This window comes from Parasteatoda tepidariorum, chromosome 6 (genome assembly GCF_982258835.1).
Source record: "Parasteatoda tepidariorum strain Cologne lab strain chromosome 6, Ptep-v5.0, whole genome shotgun sequence".
Taxonomy (NCBI): Eukaryota; Metazoa; Arthropoda; class Arachnida; order Araneae; family Theridiidae; genus Parasteatoda; species Parasteatoda tepidariorum.
The window spans coordinates 49371405-49386533 of NC_141760.1; the positions used below are offsets into that span (position 1 = coordinate 49371405).

At 30.2% G+C, this 15129-nt stretch overlaps 1 protein-coding gene across 1 annotated transcript in view; it reads left to right on the forward strand.

The window, feature by feature from the left end:
• Window positions 1-14064, forward strand: part of LOC107447685 (choline/ethanolamine transporter FLVCR2) — a 29049-nt gene extending 14985 nt beyond the window's left edge. Inside the window, exons 5-11 of the mRNA XM_043054369.3 lie at window positions 125-253; window positions 759-826; window positions 3310-3413; window positions 5203-5313; window positions 6705-6810; window positions 7720-7831; window positions 11931-14064. Of these exons, the coding sequence (XP_042910303.2) occupies window positions 125-253; window positions 759-826; window positions 3310-3413; window positions 5203-5313; window positions 6705-6810; window positions 7720-7831; window positions 11931-12031 (731 nt within the window). The 3' untranslated portion in view covers window positions 12032-14064. The remainder of the gene's footprint in view (window positions 1-124; window positions 254-758; window positions 827-3309; window positions 3414-5202; window positions 5314-6704; window positions 6811-7719; window positions 7832-11930) is intronic.
• Window positions 14065-15129: the final 1065 nt, after the last annotated feature.

Sequence of the window (15129 nt, forward strand, 5' to 3'; positions counted from 1 at the left end):
TGTTTCATTCCAATAATTCTAGGATTCTATATATATATATATTATTATTATTATTATTATTATTATTATTATTATTATTAAGGTAACTTTCATGTGTAGAATAAATTTTCTATAACACTTACAGCATTCCAGGACTCCCCTAAATATCCACCAAATCTGCATCAGGTAAAAAAACAAGTAACACATTCCCACCTCAAAACAGTGATTGGAATGTTCAAAAGTCTGAACTTCATTATGCTCTTTGTGATGTATGGTAAATAGAAATTTTTATTAATTAATTTATTTATTTGTTTGTTTGTTTGTTTGTTTGTTTGCTTGCTTGCTTGCTTGCTTGCTTGCTTGCTTGCTTGCTTGCTTGCTTGCTTGTTTGTTCATTTGTTTACTTATTACAGTATAAATCTCATTGTTTAATTTATAAATAAATACATTTCATTTATCAATCTAAAAAGATGTTAGTTAGGTTTTTGTAGGTCGCCCAAGAATTAACGAAACATATATTTAGATTTTTTAAATGGCAAGGAATAGAAATAAATATTATAATAAAAGATGCTACAAAAATAAAATAAGAAATCATACAAATACCTTCTAAAACCTTGTCCTAAAAGTCTGAGTCGAAATTCGTCTTAATGTCAAAGATCACGATTAAAGATGTCAATATATTTTTCAATTGTTTCAAGCAACTTCTCTAAATTGTTTAGTTAGATTTAAAATGAGTAGTTTTTAAAAATTCATTCTAATTTAATTCTTTTTTCTTTTAGGACTAATGGTTGGAACCTATTTTGCTATCACTACTGTATTAAATAATTTAGTTCTGCGATATTTTCCTGTAAGTTTTTGAAGTTAGTTTTTAGCAGTAGTTTAGGAATGTTTCAAAAATTAAAAAAATTGAGTTCTTAATTTTACAATTTTTATGAAAATTCAAAGTGGAAATTGCTTTTTTTTACAGTTTTTCTTGTAAATTTCCGCTGAACACAAAAATTTGAGCTTCATGTACTGAATACTTTCGAATTTCATATTTTTTTAATTACTGTTAATGTTTTTGTGCACTTTGCTTTGACTAAGCATAACTTTCTTTATTAATGAGCCATTTTTAATGAGTAATTGATTTTACGACTTTAAGAATGTAATTTAGAAAAATTCTAGCTTAAGTTTTAAGTTATGCAACTGGTATTCTCATACCGTAGAGGCTTTTGAAGTTGCATTGTTTAGGATCAATGCATATTTTTATAAGATCACTGTTCATATTAATAGTCTATCTTCATATTCTGTGGGTTATCCTTCCGGTAGCTTATATTGAAATATATACCGGGCGTTTTTTAAAGACCATCCTTAATATTCGTTTTCAGAATTTCTGTCAAAACTAAAAACAAAAAAGTATGCGTAAGAGAATCACAAATTAATATTTAAACGTGAAAAAAGAAAAACGTGATTAAAATCTGACAAATTGCAGTAGAAAAATGCGAAAGTAATGAACATCAAAACATGTTTAATTGGAGGTTGTTTAATTGGTGGTGTTTCCAATAATTTGTTTTTGAGTCTATATTCCTGCACTATGACTTGTCAGATATTAATAGAAGTTTTTTTTCCTTGATTAAATAGTAATTCGCTCCTTACGTATGTATAATGTTTTGCTTTACTATTCATAAGGATTTTAGAATTACATATTAAAAGCAGTCTTTACGGAACATCCTGTATACGTTTTTTCGTGCATAATTAACTCTGCATTTATATCTAAAGCATAGTATAGATACATATTGTTTGTACAAAATGTTTTATTTTAACCTCACTTACAATTCGCTCCGTAAACTATTTAAATGACTAAGTGATATCTACACGAAGAAAAACAATCCTAGCAAAATTACTGTACTGTGTGATAATTGCATTTCTGGTAAAAAAAAAATAATAAAATAAAACAAATTTTTCTTAAGAAGACCAGTACTCCAATTTACGGTACTTCAATCATTCATTTGGTTATTTTTCTTTTCCTACGGTAAATGTTTACCAGAAATTCAAGATTCCAAAATTATTAGCTCTTATTAATACACTCATTTAATAAAAACTTCAAAGTCACCGAATAATTAGTTTTTATGTCATGCTCTAAGGCAGGGGACGCCAAACTTTTTTGATCATCGACCCCTACATAATTTTTCGAAATCTCCATCGAACCCCACAAAAGTAATTTTCTGTTAATTTAAATAAAACTCTATTAGATACTGTGTTTGTACATTTATTTTATGATTTTAAACATTTATTAAAGTAATAGTACATTGTGTAACAATAGTTTTACGAAAAATATATTAATATTGAAATTAAAATACCTTATTATTAAATAATAAGTAATTATGCATAAGTAAAGTAACTAAAGGTTTACTGCTACATTATCAATGAGATGGGTGTGCCTGATGTTTTTTTGCAAGGTTCGCTATATTGGGTTCAAAATTGGTCAATTTTAATTTTCGTCAAAATTGGCCAATTTTGTAATTTTCGTAAAAAAATACAAAGTGTGCTATAGTTTTGTCGCGGGCTGTACTAATCCATATTATTAATGCTTACCTTCTTTTTTGTGCATTGATAATTAAAATTGATATCTAAACCAAACGAATGGTTTTATCGAAACAATAACTAATTATCCAGAACTATAAAAGTTTTAATAATGACACTGCAAATATTCAACACAGTTTGCAAAGATAGCTGAAACTGCGTATGATATTTGCATTTGTAACGTCAATGCTCGTCACACGTGACATTTGGACAAGAGCACATATGCATACGACTTATAAACTGCGCTGAGTTCGTGCCACTGCGCGGTGGTACGTAAATACTTATTTCATCCCAATAAATATACGTTTATTAATTTATGTTTTATAAAGAAACTGATATTGAGTCAATTATTAAAAAAAATTCGCAAATTTCACATACTTAATTAGGTATGTTTGATTTGCGTATTGACTGTTTTTATTTTTTTCGACGCACAATCGACCCTTCCGATTCGGATCGACACCCATTCGCTCCCCTGTCTCAGATCGACCCCCGCTTTTGTTAAATAGACCCCTGGAAGTCTATATAGACCACTTTGGCGACCTCTGCTTTAAGGTATCGTGATAAAATTACAGGATTTAACCCCATTCTTTAAATTTTATCACTTAATATTAAATTATATTTCATTGTCATTTTTACCAAAATCATCATCAAAGTGCTTGTTGTGTTCCCATAGAGCCAAAAACACGGTAAATTTTACCATATTCTGATAGTGTTGACCATACTGTTTCTCTCGGTGTTTAAAAATTAACATTTCTTTTCGCATTTTAGCATCGAGAACTTGAAATTGGTTGGATGGGGACACTTTTTATTGTCGCAGGACTCATAGGGTCAATGATTGCCGGAACTATTCTTGATTATACCCATAAATTTAAGTAAGTTGAACAGGTTATAAATTCAAATAAAATATTTACATGAATGCAAAAATGTATTTAGCATGAAAATAAATTAAAATTATCTTGCGCTATAATAGTTATTTAATTTTATACAAAAAATGAGCAATGTATCTGCAGCTGATGTAACTTAATCTTCAGTCTGTTTTAATCTGTTTCATTCAGTTAGCAAAATACAACTGCATTTCTGAGTTAATCTTAGAAAGCATTCTTAGGCAAATTGTTGAACCATGATAACCACAAAACTACTGTCTCCTGAATAAGGCATTATTAAGTTGAACCATGCTTTTATTCAAGAGACCATAATATCGGGCAATCAAGGCCGTAGTAGCCCAATGGTTCCTGATTCCGGATCGGAGTGGCTGGGGTTCTATTTGCGACTCCCTTAAGACCCACTGAGTACATGCAGCAAACGTGCTCGTAAAATCTATGGAATCGAAGCTCTGACGCTGATCAGTACCATAGGTAGAGTGGTCTGAAGAAAATTTCCTTTCCCTTCAGATCTATGTCTAAATTGAGGAAGTGAGTGATGATCTATCAGTGGGGTACTGAGCTAAAACGTACTTTTATCCTTGTGGTGATTTCTTGTCAAACAAAAGGCTCACATTCCTGACCAAAGTCGCTAAAAAGTCAATAGTTGGTGAACTTGGCTTGTCTAAATGTCATTAGAAATAACAAGAAAGTACCGGGCAATCCTGTGTAAGAAGGATTAATTTACGAATACAGTATGTATTGTAAAGTGAATTTGTAAGACATTGAAAGGATGGATCTGTTTATTATCTAGAAATTAAGACTCATTTGTTCATAATGTGTTCTAATTTTGTTAATAAAGTTTCCCGTTAATAAAGTTATTATAGAGCTTCCATCAATTAATTGGCGTATCCATTTTAAAAATGCACATAAAACATAATACTTTACTAAGGTTGCAGTAAATTCGCTTTATGTCTGATATTGATCAAAGTGTACCAATATTTCAAGCAGGGCAACATGAAACATTAATAGGTACAGTGGTGCGTTTAGTAATAATATAATAAAAGTTTTTTTTTATTAATTATGTATCGCAACTAGGAAGTGCTTCTTGTTTATCACTTTAAGCTGAAATTTCACAAAAAGAAGTACCCGAGTTATAAATGTATTTTAAAAATATAAGGTCTGTTTCAACCCCAGATACATATTTTTTACGTCACAAAAGACCTATTCATATTATAAAACTCAACTGCAGAAAAATTAAATTAAATAAGTAAAGTAAAGCCTTCAACTGACTAATGTTTGGCAGGCTTATTGGAGCAGTCAACTGCCCATTTAGTCCAGGAGGTAATTAAGTCTCTATAAATTCGGGACCAACGACATGATGGAGACAATGTGCTTAGCATTTTGAAACTTCGCATTAACCACTTTAACTCACTCGACAAACTTATACCTATCGAGTTGAAGTTTAGAGGGCTCCAAGCGGTCGCCAGGGATAGAATTGTAATTCTTCACAAAAACATTTCAACATCTTAAGCCTTGAGCCATCGATGATCTTCGTTTTTAGCTTAATACATTTTTCTTTGCAAAATAATTTTTCTTCAAAAATTCTTCATGTGAGTGATCTGGTATAAAACTGACTACAAATTATAGCTTTAGCTGAGGATTTTGATTTAAAAATGAGGGAAACAATGGTCAAATAAATGCTAATATATGCAGAAATTTTTTTCGATTATTAAAGTGTGTGTGTTTGTCTATCTGTATTTATTTAAATACTGTATCTGCTTTTCTACTTGTATTTTAGAGAAACAGCTTTATGCATTTGCGTCGCTAGCTTGATTACGTTGATTATTTTTTGTTCTCTACTGGTCGTCAAAAAACTGTGGGTGACGTTTCTTACTATCATAATATGTGGGTAAGAATTTCCATTTCAGCTCCTTTTTTAGTTTGAAAATTTTCATAAATGCAATAAATTTATTGCTAAATATTTAAAAATCAATAAAGCTATATTTATTTATAACGAAAGCCTAAATTACCATAATTCCAATAACTGGAATAATTTTTCATGAGTAATGAAAAATGTATGCTCTAATGTAAGCTTCTACAATTCTAAAGGAAACAACGATTAGTAATTTAACACACTAGTATTCAAATTTTAAAGCTTTTCCGTTTACACAAAATTTATGAGCACACGATTGTAGTTGTGATTGATCCGTATCAGGACCAGCTACAACCAAAGTTATTTTGTTTTCTTTTACAATAAATATGATGTGATGTACGATATGATACGTTATATTACGATAAAATATGGTACGATACAATATAATACGATCTGATATAATACAACGTAATGCAATAATACAATATAATGCAATACAATATGATATGATACGATATATTACAAAATAATGCAATACAATATAATACCATACTATACAATATAAGACAAAATGATATGATATGATATGATATGATATGATATGATATGATATGATATGATATGATATGATATGATATGATATGATATGATATGATATGATATGATATGATATGATATGATATGATATGATATGATATGAAAACAAAACTAATTCACTTATGATATGGGATAAAAATAAAACAAATTTACAACATTCTCTAGATCTACTGTTTAAAATGATAAATAAGAATTAAAAAATAATAATGATGCTTGCGAATAGAACAAGTTAAAATCTTAATAAAACATGTTTTATTGAAATATAAACAGTCTAAACATTTGAAAATTTGACCAGTATAGGTAGGAAAAAATCCTATTTTTCTATTTTTGAACCTATTTTAATTAATAAGAAAACTTTGATAGTATAAATGGATTTTAAAAATATATTAAAAACGTATAAATAAAAATAAATAAAAACTAAAAAAAGCTAATAAAAATTTAATAACAAAGGTTTTTATAGAATTTAAATAATTTCAATCGTTAACTAATCGAATTTAAAAATTAAATGTAGTTAAGGGTTTAAATAGATGAAATTCGTGAAAAAGCTTTCTCTTAAGACATCAATATAAAGATCCCATTTACCCTATGTACTAAAATATTTTAGTAATAACGTCATTTACTCTTTATATTTTTTCATTATCAACCTTTACATGTATTTTTATTAAAATTTGAATATTTGTTTACGTGCACATTATGAATGTTGTTGCTAAAAATTTCTTTTTTTATTATTCCTGTAATTAATTTATTTTTTAAATAGATGTATAATACGATAATTATAGAGTTTGTACCAAAAACTAAATGTATCAAAAATTATTTACGCTTTGTTTTAGATTTTTCCTGACAAGTTTTCTACCAGTTGGTTTAGAATATGGAATCGAATTAACATTTCCAGAATCCGAAGTAATTAGTGCATCATTGCTTAACTCAGCTACAATGGTGAGTAGCTTAACAAAAGATTGTTACAGTTTTACCTTTTTTCTTAATCAACAATCAACCAAATCAATCAATCAAATCATGACAACCATTTGCTAACACCATCTATTTCTTTCAGAATTCAGCGTGTTCTGCAAGGATTACCTTCACTAATTATTTTTTTTTCATCTTTTGTCGAAATTGAAAAAGTATGCACAATTTGCGTTGTAAGTTATCTAAAGAAACTTATCGAAATCTAACGAATCACTACTGAAGAAAATCAGATTAAAAGCATCAAAATCCGTTTAAATGCCAGAAGAAACGTATCAAAAATGAAAGCTAATCTTAAGAAACATATGAGATGGTTTCGATTTAATAATTTTAATTTAATTGTATTTAAACATGCCTTTGAAACAAAATACTGTTACATGCGCTGTAGGGGTACTGCTTTTGGTGACGGATTTTTGTTTTAAGTTTATCGCAGATAAATTTTCATTTCAGCTCCCAGTCAACCTCTCGTCCATAGAAGTCAGAGCGAAATGCACCATTTTAAATAAAATATAAATAATTTAATGTTCCTAAAGCTGTTCGGCAACTTTTGATCCATGGCCCGCCACCGGTCAGCGGCCTGGGGGTAGCGGACACTGATTTACGCCATCTGTGTTCAGTATTATACGTTTTACCATCCAAATGAAAATCCTTATTTTCTCACTAAGTTATGCTAGTCTAAAATGAAAACTTAAATGAATGAAACTTAATGAACTTAAACTTCTGCTGTTTTAAGATTAAAACCACCAGATAAATTGTAAACTGAACTTTTTCTCAATTAAAAAAATTCTTTAATTTTTCTCTTGTTAAAAACTGTTATTCTTTTCTTTCCTATCTTCTTTATGAACACATTAACCTGAAGTGCATTTTTAAAATTATTTTTAGCTATTTGGATTTATATTGACAGAAATTACATCAAGTCTACTGGAGAACTTCGGCCAACTCTATTCAAATATTGCTTTGGCTATTTATTTGCTTATCAGCATTATACTTACAGGTAAGCAAACACGGCTAATAAGGATTTAATAGGAAAAATACAAATAGAGAGCTTATTGATTAGCAAATATGCAGCTTATGCAACAGAATATGATTATGATTGCAACATGATATTATGATAATTTATTATTCGGATTATATATACGACTGTATTATAATTGCAACAAAAGCTTGCATTAAAAGAAATCATGAATTATTAAATATTAAAGCTTTCATGATGTACTTTACATTATCTTTTGTCTCATCATGAAAGTTATGCACAGTGCACAAAAAAATGGACCATCCTGAATAACTTTTTATCTATTAAACAGATTTTCACGTTCTAGGACTCAATCCTAATGTTTCGCAGGGGCAACCTCAAATATGCTAATAATTTAGTGAAGACGATATTTTAAAGAAAATCAGACACAAAAAGGTATTTTCTTTGAATAAATATGCCTTTTTTCCCAACGGATTTGGATTTCTGAGCCCCAAAATAAAGGGTTAGCCGCAATCTGAGAAATATGGTCCCCATAATTTGGACAGGAGAGCAATCCAAAGTTTAGACCCCTTCATGTTAATTTTACTTTTTGCGTATTTCACATTATCTCGTGAATTTTTTCAGAGAAATGAAACGTTTTTGCACACAATTTTAAAATTCGTTTATCCTAAGATAGTTCTATGCAAAAAAACAAGCAAAAAATTTGGAATAATTTATAATTTCTTATTATTTTATTTCATAATATTCGAAAAAATTTTGAATTGTAAGATATACAAATTTTTAGATCATTATAAAAAATTTATACATGGCAAAATACGAAGTCTAAGCGAAATCGGTTTAATAGTTCCTAAAAAATTTTATTTAGAAAATACGATTTCTGAGCAGCTAATTGACCGATTTCTGATATATCTTCTTTTTTATGCAAAATTGCATTTTTTAAAATGAAGTAAGAAATTATATACTTTACAATTCAAACTTTATTTAGACTATTATTAAATAAAATGATAAAAAAAATAAATGTTTACAAAAACCTACATTTTGGGGATCAGAAATCCGAATCCGTTGAAAAACAAGTATATTTATTCACAGAGAGTCCGTTTTTGTGTCTGATTTCATAACTAAAATATCGTCTGCACTATTTAATTAAGCTATTAGAGGTTACCCTCTCGAACCATAAAGATTGAGTCCTATAACGTCAAAGTCCGATTTAGATTCAAACGTTATTAGTCAAAGTGGTCCGTTCTTTTAATTTATATTTTTAAGCGCACTGTACGAACATTTCTTAAAGTTCTAGTAAACAAATAAAAAATTTTGGAACAAATAGAAGATAATTTTAAAAAGTCTATAAATAATGTCGTTAAAATATTAATCAATTTCAGGAAATGTCTTTTTAAACTTTGATACATAAAAATAAACTTTTTTAGGTTTCTTATGAACAATTCCAACTGGCCAATTAAAAAAAAACATGCATATATATTTTTAAAAAGATATTAATTTTAATTTTGAAAGTCCAAAATTTTTAAATTAAAATCCGAAACTAATCAACACTTTTGCGCACATCAGTTAAACGGTTTTTATCGGTAGTCTATATGCAAAAAACAATTCTTCTGCAAAAATTGCTTCTGAATTTCTTAGGCTCCCAAGATTGAAGACTCAAACAATTGTAGGCTTCATCACTGGGCATTATCATTTCAGGAAACATCTACATAGATTGGGACTTTTCGAACAAGAACCAATATGTCGGAAATGCCGTGAAGCGGTAGAATCAGCACATCACATCCTATACCAGGGATGGCGAACCAATGGCACGCGTGCCATTTATGGCACGAGACACAATATTTTGGGCACGCCACCGATCACAATTGTAATTACACTATGAAGCATATGTAACAATTAAATTAAAATTCACAAAAGCAAAACAAAATGATAAACAATTATTAATAAAAAATTAACAATTAATGCTAAAAAAACAATTAATAACCATAGAAAACAAGCTAACAATAAATAACTAGTAAAAAAAATTAACAGACCTGCATAAACTAACATCTTACAACCTCATATAAGTTATTTGTCATCTAATCCGCAACAACAGAAGTCACACTGATGTTACTTAACGTCCCGTAGTGGACTGATCGTTAAGACACGGTTCCCAGCAGATCACCGAAGTCAAGCATCACTGGCTGCGGTCAGTGTGCGGGTGGGTGACCACTTGGATCAGTCTGCGTAGGGACCGAGGGTGTGCGGTATTGGTCCTCGTTAAACTGTGCTACCGTAAAGTGCTCGACTTCGCGCGCAGGTCGTCCGGCTACCGAAGCGGGGGTGCCATCCCCTCCGCAGAGGATCAAAATTGTGATGGCATGTCTTCGGATCATCCTCCGGGGTGTTTCCCAGACCGTCGCCAATAGCCCATTGTGCAGCTCTAGTGCGACGTAAATTAACAACAACAACGATGTTACTTAACGCGTATAACTGAGACATGGCACAATGTATTTATCTTCAATGTAAATAAAGAGTTTTGAGTTGATAGTATTTAGTATTTCCCAATAATCACGGAGTCAAAATTATTTCACGGCACGTCTATGACTTCATCAAACACTTTTTTTAGAAAAAAATGGCACGTTGGTGTATAAAGGTTCGCCACCCCTGTCCTATACGAATGTGATGCCCTCGCCTTTACGCGCCTCACTACCTTAGGCAATCCATATCCTAAAGAGCTTCACCTTAATTCCATTAAGGGACTGTCAGACTATATAAATAAAGTAGGCGACCCAAGACAATGGAACTAGGAAAAATTGGGCTTGGAGCATGGTACAAAATGCAACATGTGCAGAGGTGCCACATATCTGACAAGCTCAAGCAAGAAGAAGAAGAAGAAGAACTGCAAAGTACATAAATATGTGTAATTTTAAATAACAAAATCCAAATTTTAAGGTAATTCAATTCATAATATATGGAAAATAAATCTTTGAAATACGACTTCTTTGAGAAAATAAAATGGGGAAATTTTCAAAAAGTAAAAATTAACATAAGAGCTCAAACTTCTAACCACTCTTGTACCTAAACTATTCGCTCCAGATTTTCAAGATTACCACTCCACCTATACTTCCAGATACAAAAATCTCAATTTATTGCCACAATCATGTTTATACATGAAAAATACATTTTTGTGTTATATTTCGTAGCTTAAAACATTGACGGGCTCAATTATTTAGGAAAGTTAATTCTTCGAATTATTTAGACTGGAAATCCGATCATTAATTAAGATGTTAGCCTTTTTTACGCTGTACAGAAATTAATATTGGAAATTGTTGGGCAACTTTATAAACGAGAGTTTTAAAAAAATAAAAAATTGCTTGGTTTTTGAGACAAAAGTAATTAAAGCACCACGTTTCACTATTACTAGCACTTTTTAAAAAAGTTTCAAGTTATTATGTCTCGTGAACTATTAAACCAATTAACTTTTTTTACCTCAGGAAGCCACGAACATCTTTTAAAAAAATTTCATTAGTTCTCTTTTATTACACTCTACCAAATAGCATTTTTTTTATTTAATTCATTGACTCAAAATTCATATTAGTGGTCGCAACCTGAATTCCTGATTCAATATTCCAGCGAAAAATATTTGTTTCATGCAATATCATTTCTTAAAATTTATACCAATATTTATGAAACAATTTACATAAGCATTATACAAATACAAATCTTTTCCTTTGAAATCTATCAAACACTATATTGATCATGGCTTCAAGAAAAATGTATTCAAAACCTTATTAGCATGTGTATGTTTATTAGGATTTTGAAGTAGATGCAGTAGAAAAGTCGAAAAATGAAACACGAATTATCTATTTTTATTCCACAGAAATTTTATAGCCCGCCTTGAGAACACTTCCTCACGTTCTAAGAGCCTTAAGTAACTAGTTAGTAAACAGTGTAAAACAAAAAGAATTTAAATAAGAGTATTACATTCTGTCTATGAAAAATTAGTAATAATAATTATTTTAACTTTGATAACCAGAATCTAAACTATAACATAATTTTCAAGAAGTAAAAATATACATTTAAAAAAAATTTTTGCAAACAATTTTTAAATAATACAGTTATGATTTTCCTTTTATTTCAGTGTTCCTCACATCAAAATATAAAAGGAGTAAAAACCATACAAAAGAGGAAACTCGTCAACCTCATATTTCAGAAGAAAATGTAGAAAAAACAGTTTTCTGAATTTTAGAAATATTAGTTTTTTAATTTTGCTAGCTCCGCGTTCCACTCCAAGCAACTAAACTCATCATCGCAACTCATCAAGTGATTGATTCGGTTATTTTCCTCTTCGATGTTTGACTAACTCAGCGTTTCACCCCAAACAATGTAACTTGGAACTCATCAATTGATTAAATAGATTATTTTTTTTGTCTGATATTTGACAAACTTAGAATTTCACCTCAAACATTAAGCAGTTTGGAACTCATAAATTTATTAAATAGACTATTTTCTTGCCTGATGTTTGACTGACTCAGCGTTTCACATCAAGCATTAAGTAGCTTGGAACTCATCAATTGATTAAATAGACTATTTTCTTGTCTGATGTATGACTAACGCAGCGTTTCACCTCAAACATTAAGTAGCTTGGAACTCATAAATTGATTAAATAGACTATTTTCTTGTCTGATGTTTGACTGACTCAGCGTTTCACTCCAAACAATAAGCAGCTTGGAACTCATCAATTGATTAAATAGACTATTTTCTTGTGTGATGTTTGACTGACTCAGCTTTTTACCACAAGTATCAAGTAACTTAAAACTCATCATGTGTTTTAATCGGTCATTTTCATTCCGGATGGTTGAATAACTCAGTGCTTCCCCACACGCATAAGTAGCTAGCAGTTTACCAATGTTCATCAATTGATTCCATCAATAAATCAATTGATTTCACCAATTGATGGAATCAATTGGTGAACATGAGTGTATTGCTGAATTGGCGAAATGGTGAATGTTCATCAATTGATCACCAATCAAACGGTTATTTTAATGTCTTCGATTTAACTTCGATATATACAGGTAAATTGTTAAAAAATAAATTGAAATCTCAGCACACACACACACATTCATTCATCGATGAATAAAAGGATTGTGATAGTATCGTGATCAACAATTTTCCCCAAAAAATAGCATTCTTACATCAGATTGTTTCTTAGAATTGTTTCTGGACAGAGATGCATTTTTCGAAGTGTCTGAAATTCTATTAGTTGGGAACAATACACAGAATTATTATTCCTTCCCTGCATTTTTTTCAAATTACTTAGCTCGCAGTTGCGATTTCCCGAGCAGGCGGAATCAGTTCTTTTAAGAGAAAAAGAGTATATTTTTATGTTATATGCTGCCAAGCTGCGATTTCCACATTCGCAGAATTTATATGCTGTCATTGGAACCTCAATGCACTGATCTGCCACTCCTTTTGAGTGATTGGGAGAGAGGGGGAGTCAAACGCAGGTGTGAGGATGAAAACTTTATGTAACCAGAAATATTGCCGATGGATGGTGTTTTCCACACTAGGGAACGTTGCAAGCTCCATACCGCCTATACTTCCGGGTTACTGTCTCCGGCATATTTTGAAGCCATTTGACTCACAACGTGATCATTCTGCTCTGAGATTCTTCCAACGTGGTATTTGATTACTTATTACTTGTGCTTACAATGCTAACAATACTTGTGTTTACAATTCTAAAGGTGCTAACACTAACGTAAGACGGTGCACAGCTTGCAACAAGAAAAAGCAGTAATAAACAAATGGAAAGAGGCCAAATCAGGACTGCCAAAAAAGTGAGTTATTCAAAATCTAGCAACCATGTCACTTTTTTTAACAATATATCAATAAATAACTGAAACAAGTTTTCACTTCCAACTCACCAGAATTACTTAATGACATTAATATCTTATGAAATACGACAGATTTGAGCTCAGAAATTATCTAATTTACTTCTTTTATAGAAAACAAAAATATTCGTTTGAAAATATCGCCTCGCGGAATAAGCTGTAGTAAGCAGTTGCGAACTTTCTAACCGGAACTAGAGCAGGTATTGAGCTCGAGATTGTTATTGTTTACATTTATATTGAAAACACCATTCATATGGAAATCGTAGTTTTTCACCGAAAACGTTTTCCCGAAAGCTTTGAAAAATGTGGCCAAGTATTATAACTTGTTATGTCCGAAAAATGTATGATGTTTTTGAAGGATTAATAAACTCTTATATTGATAAATGTCTCTTTTTAAATATCTTCTAAGATTTTTGTAATTTTTAAGCAGAAAATTTGCCACACAAATTAATAATAATACTTCAATGGGGTATAATTGTCTCAACTGCAACACTACACGATTGTCGTTCCCAAAACATGACCAAAAAAGTTATACAATGACAAAATAAAAAGTTAGCGGAAATTGAGCATTTTTCAGTAACCAAGGCTTTCCTTAAGAACCGCGCTCTTAAAATATATCTTTAAAATTTAAATGAGGATCAAAAAATCACCAAATTAGAAGTCGAAAACAAATAGTAAGTGAAAATAAAACACATCGAAATTTAACACATTGAAATTTGGTTAACTTGCGTACAGAATTACAAAACCTGATATATTGCTGGTTGAAAATTGAAGAACTTTCTTATAAATGTCTTTTAACTCATTGTTTCCTCTCTCAATAAAACAGGTTTTGTGCAACAGCCTTTTTTAACAGTCATTAGCCATATTTCTGGGGTGTTTTTTCCTTGCTTAAATATTCTTTTTTGTCATCATTTCCAATTAAGATTCCACAAGGAAGGAACTTTTACAGAACACCGTATAAACTGAAGCTACGCATATAAGTTTGAGAAAACACTTAAAAGATACAATTCACCAAATTCTAGATAAAATTCTTGAGTGAAACAAAATACTTTTTTAATTTGATTTTTATTATATTTACTATTTTATTTAAAAAAAGTGCTGAATACTGCTTTCTTTCATAAATGTTGTCTTGTTATAAAGGAAGAAAACTGTACGCATTCTATAAGAATAAGTCAAAATAATTAAAAAAGGATGATTTTGGATGTAAAATGACATTATTGAATAGTTTGTAAGATTAATTTTTATCATACTCAAATATATGTGTAACTCATTCGAACGCAACATCTTCTTTAAGTTCCAGTATTTTTTTACTTTAAGAAATATATTAAAATCTAAAAAATTATCATTAATTATGCAACGTTAAAGCAGCCGAAATAACCTATTTTTTACTCAAGTAAAGAATATTTCTACATTTACAGAAAAATAAGTTCAAGGTTGTTGAATCATAAT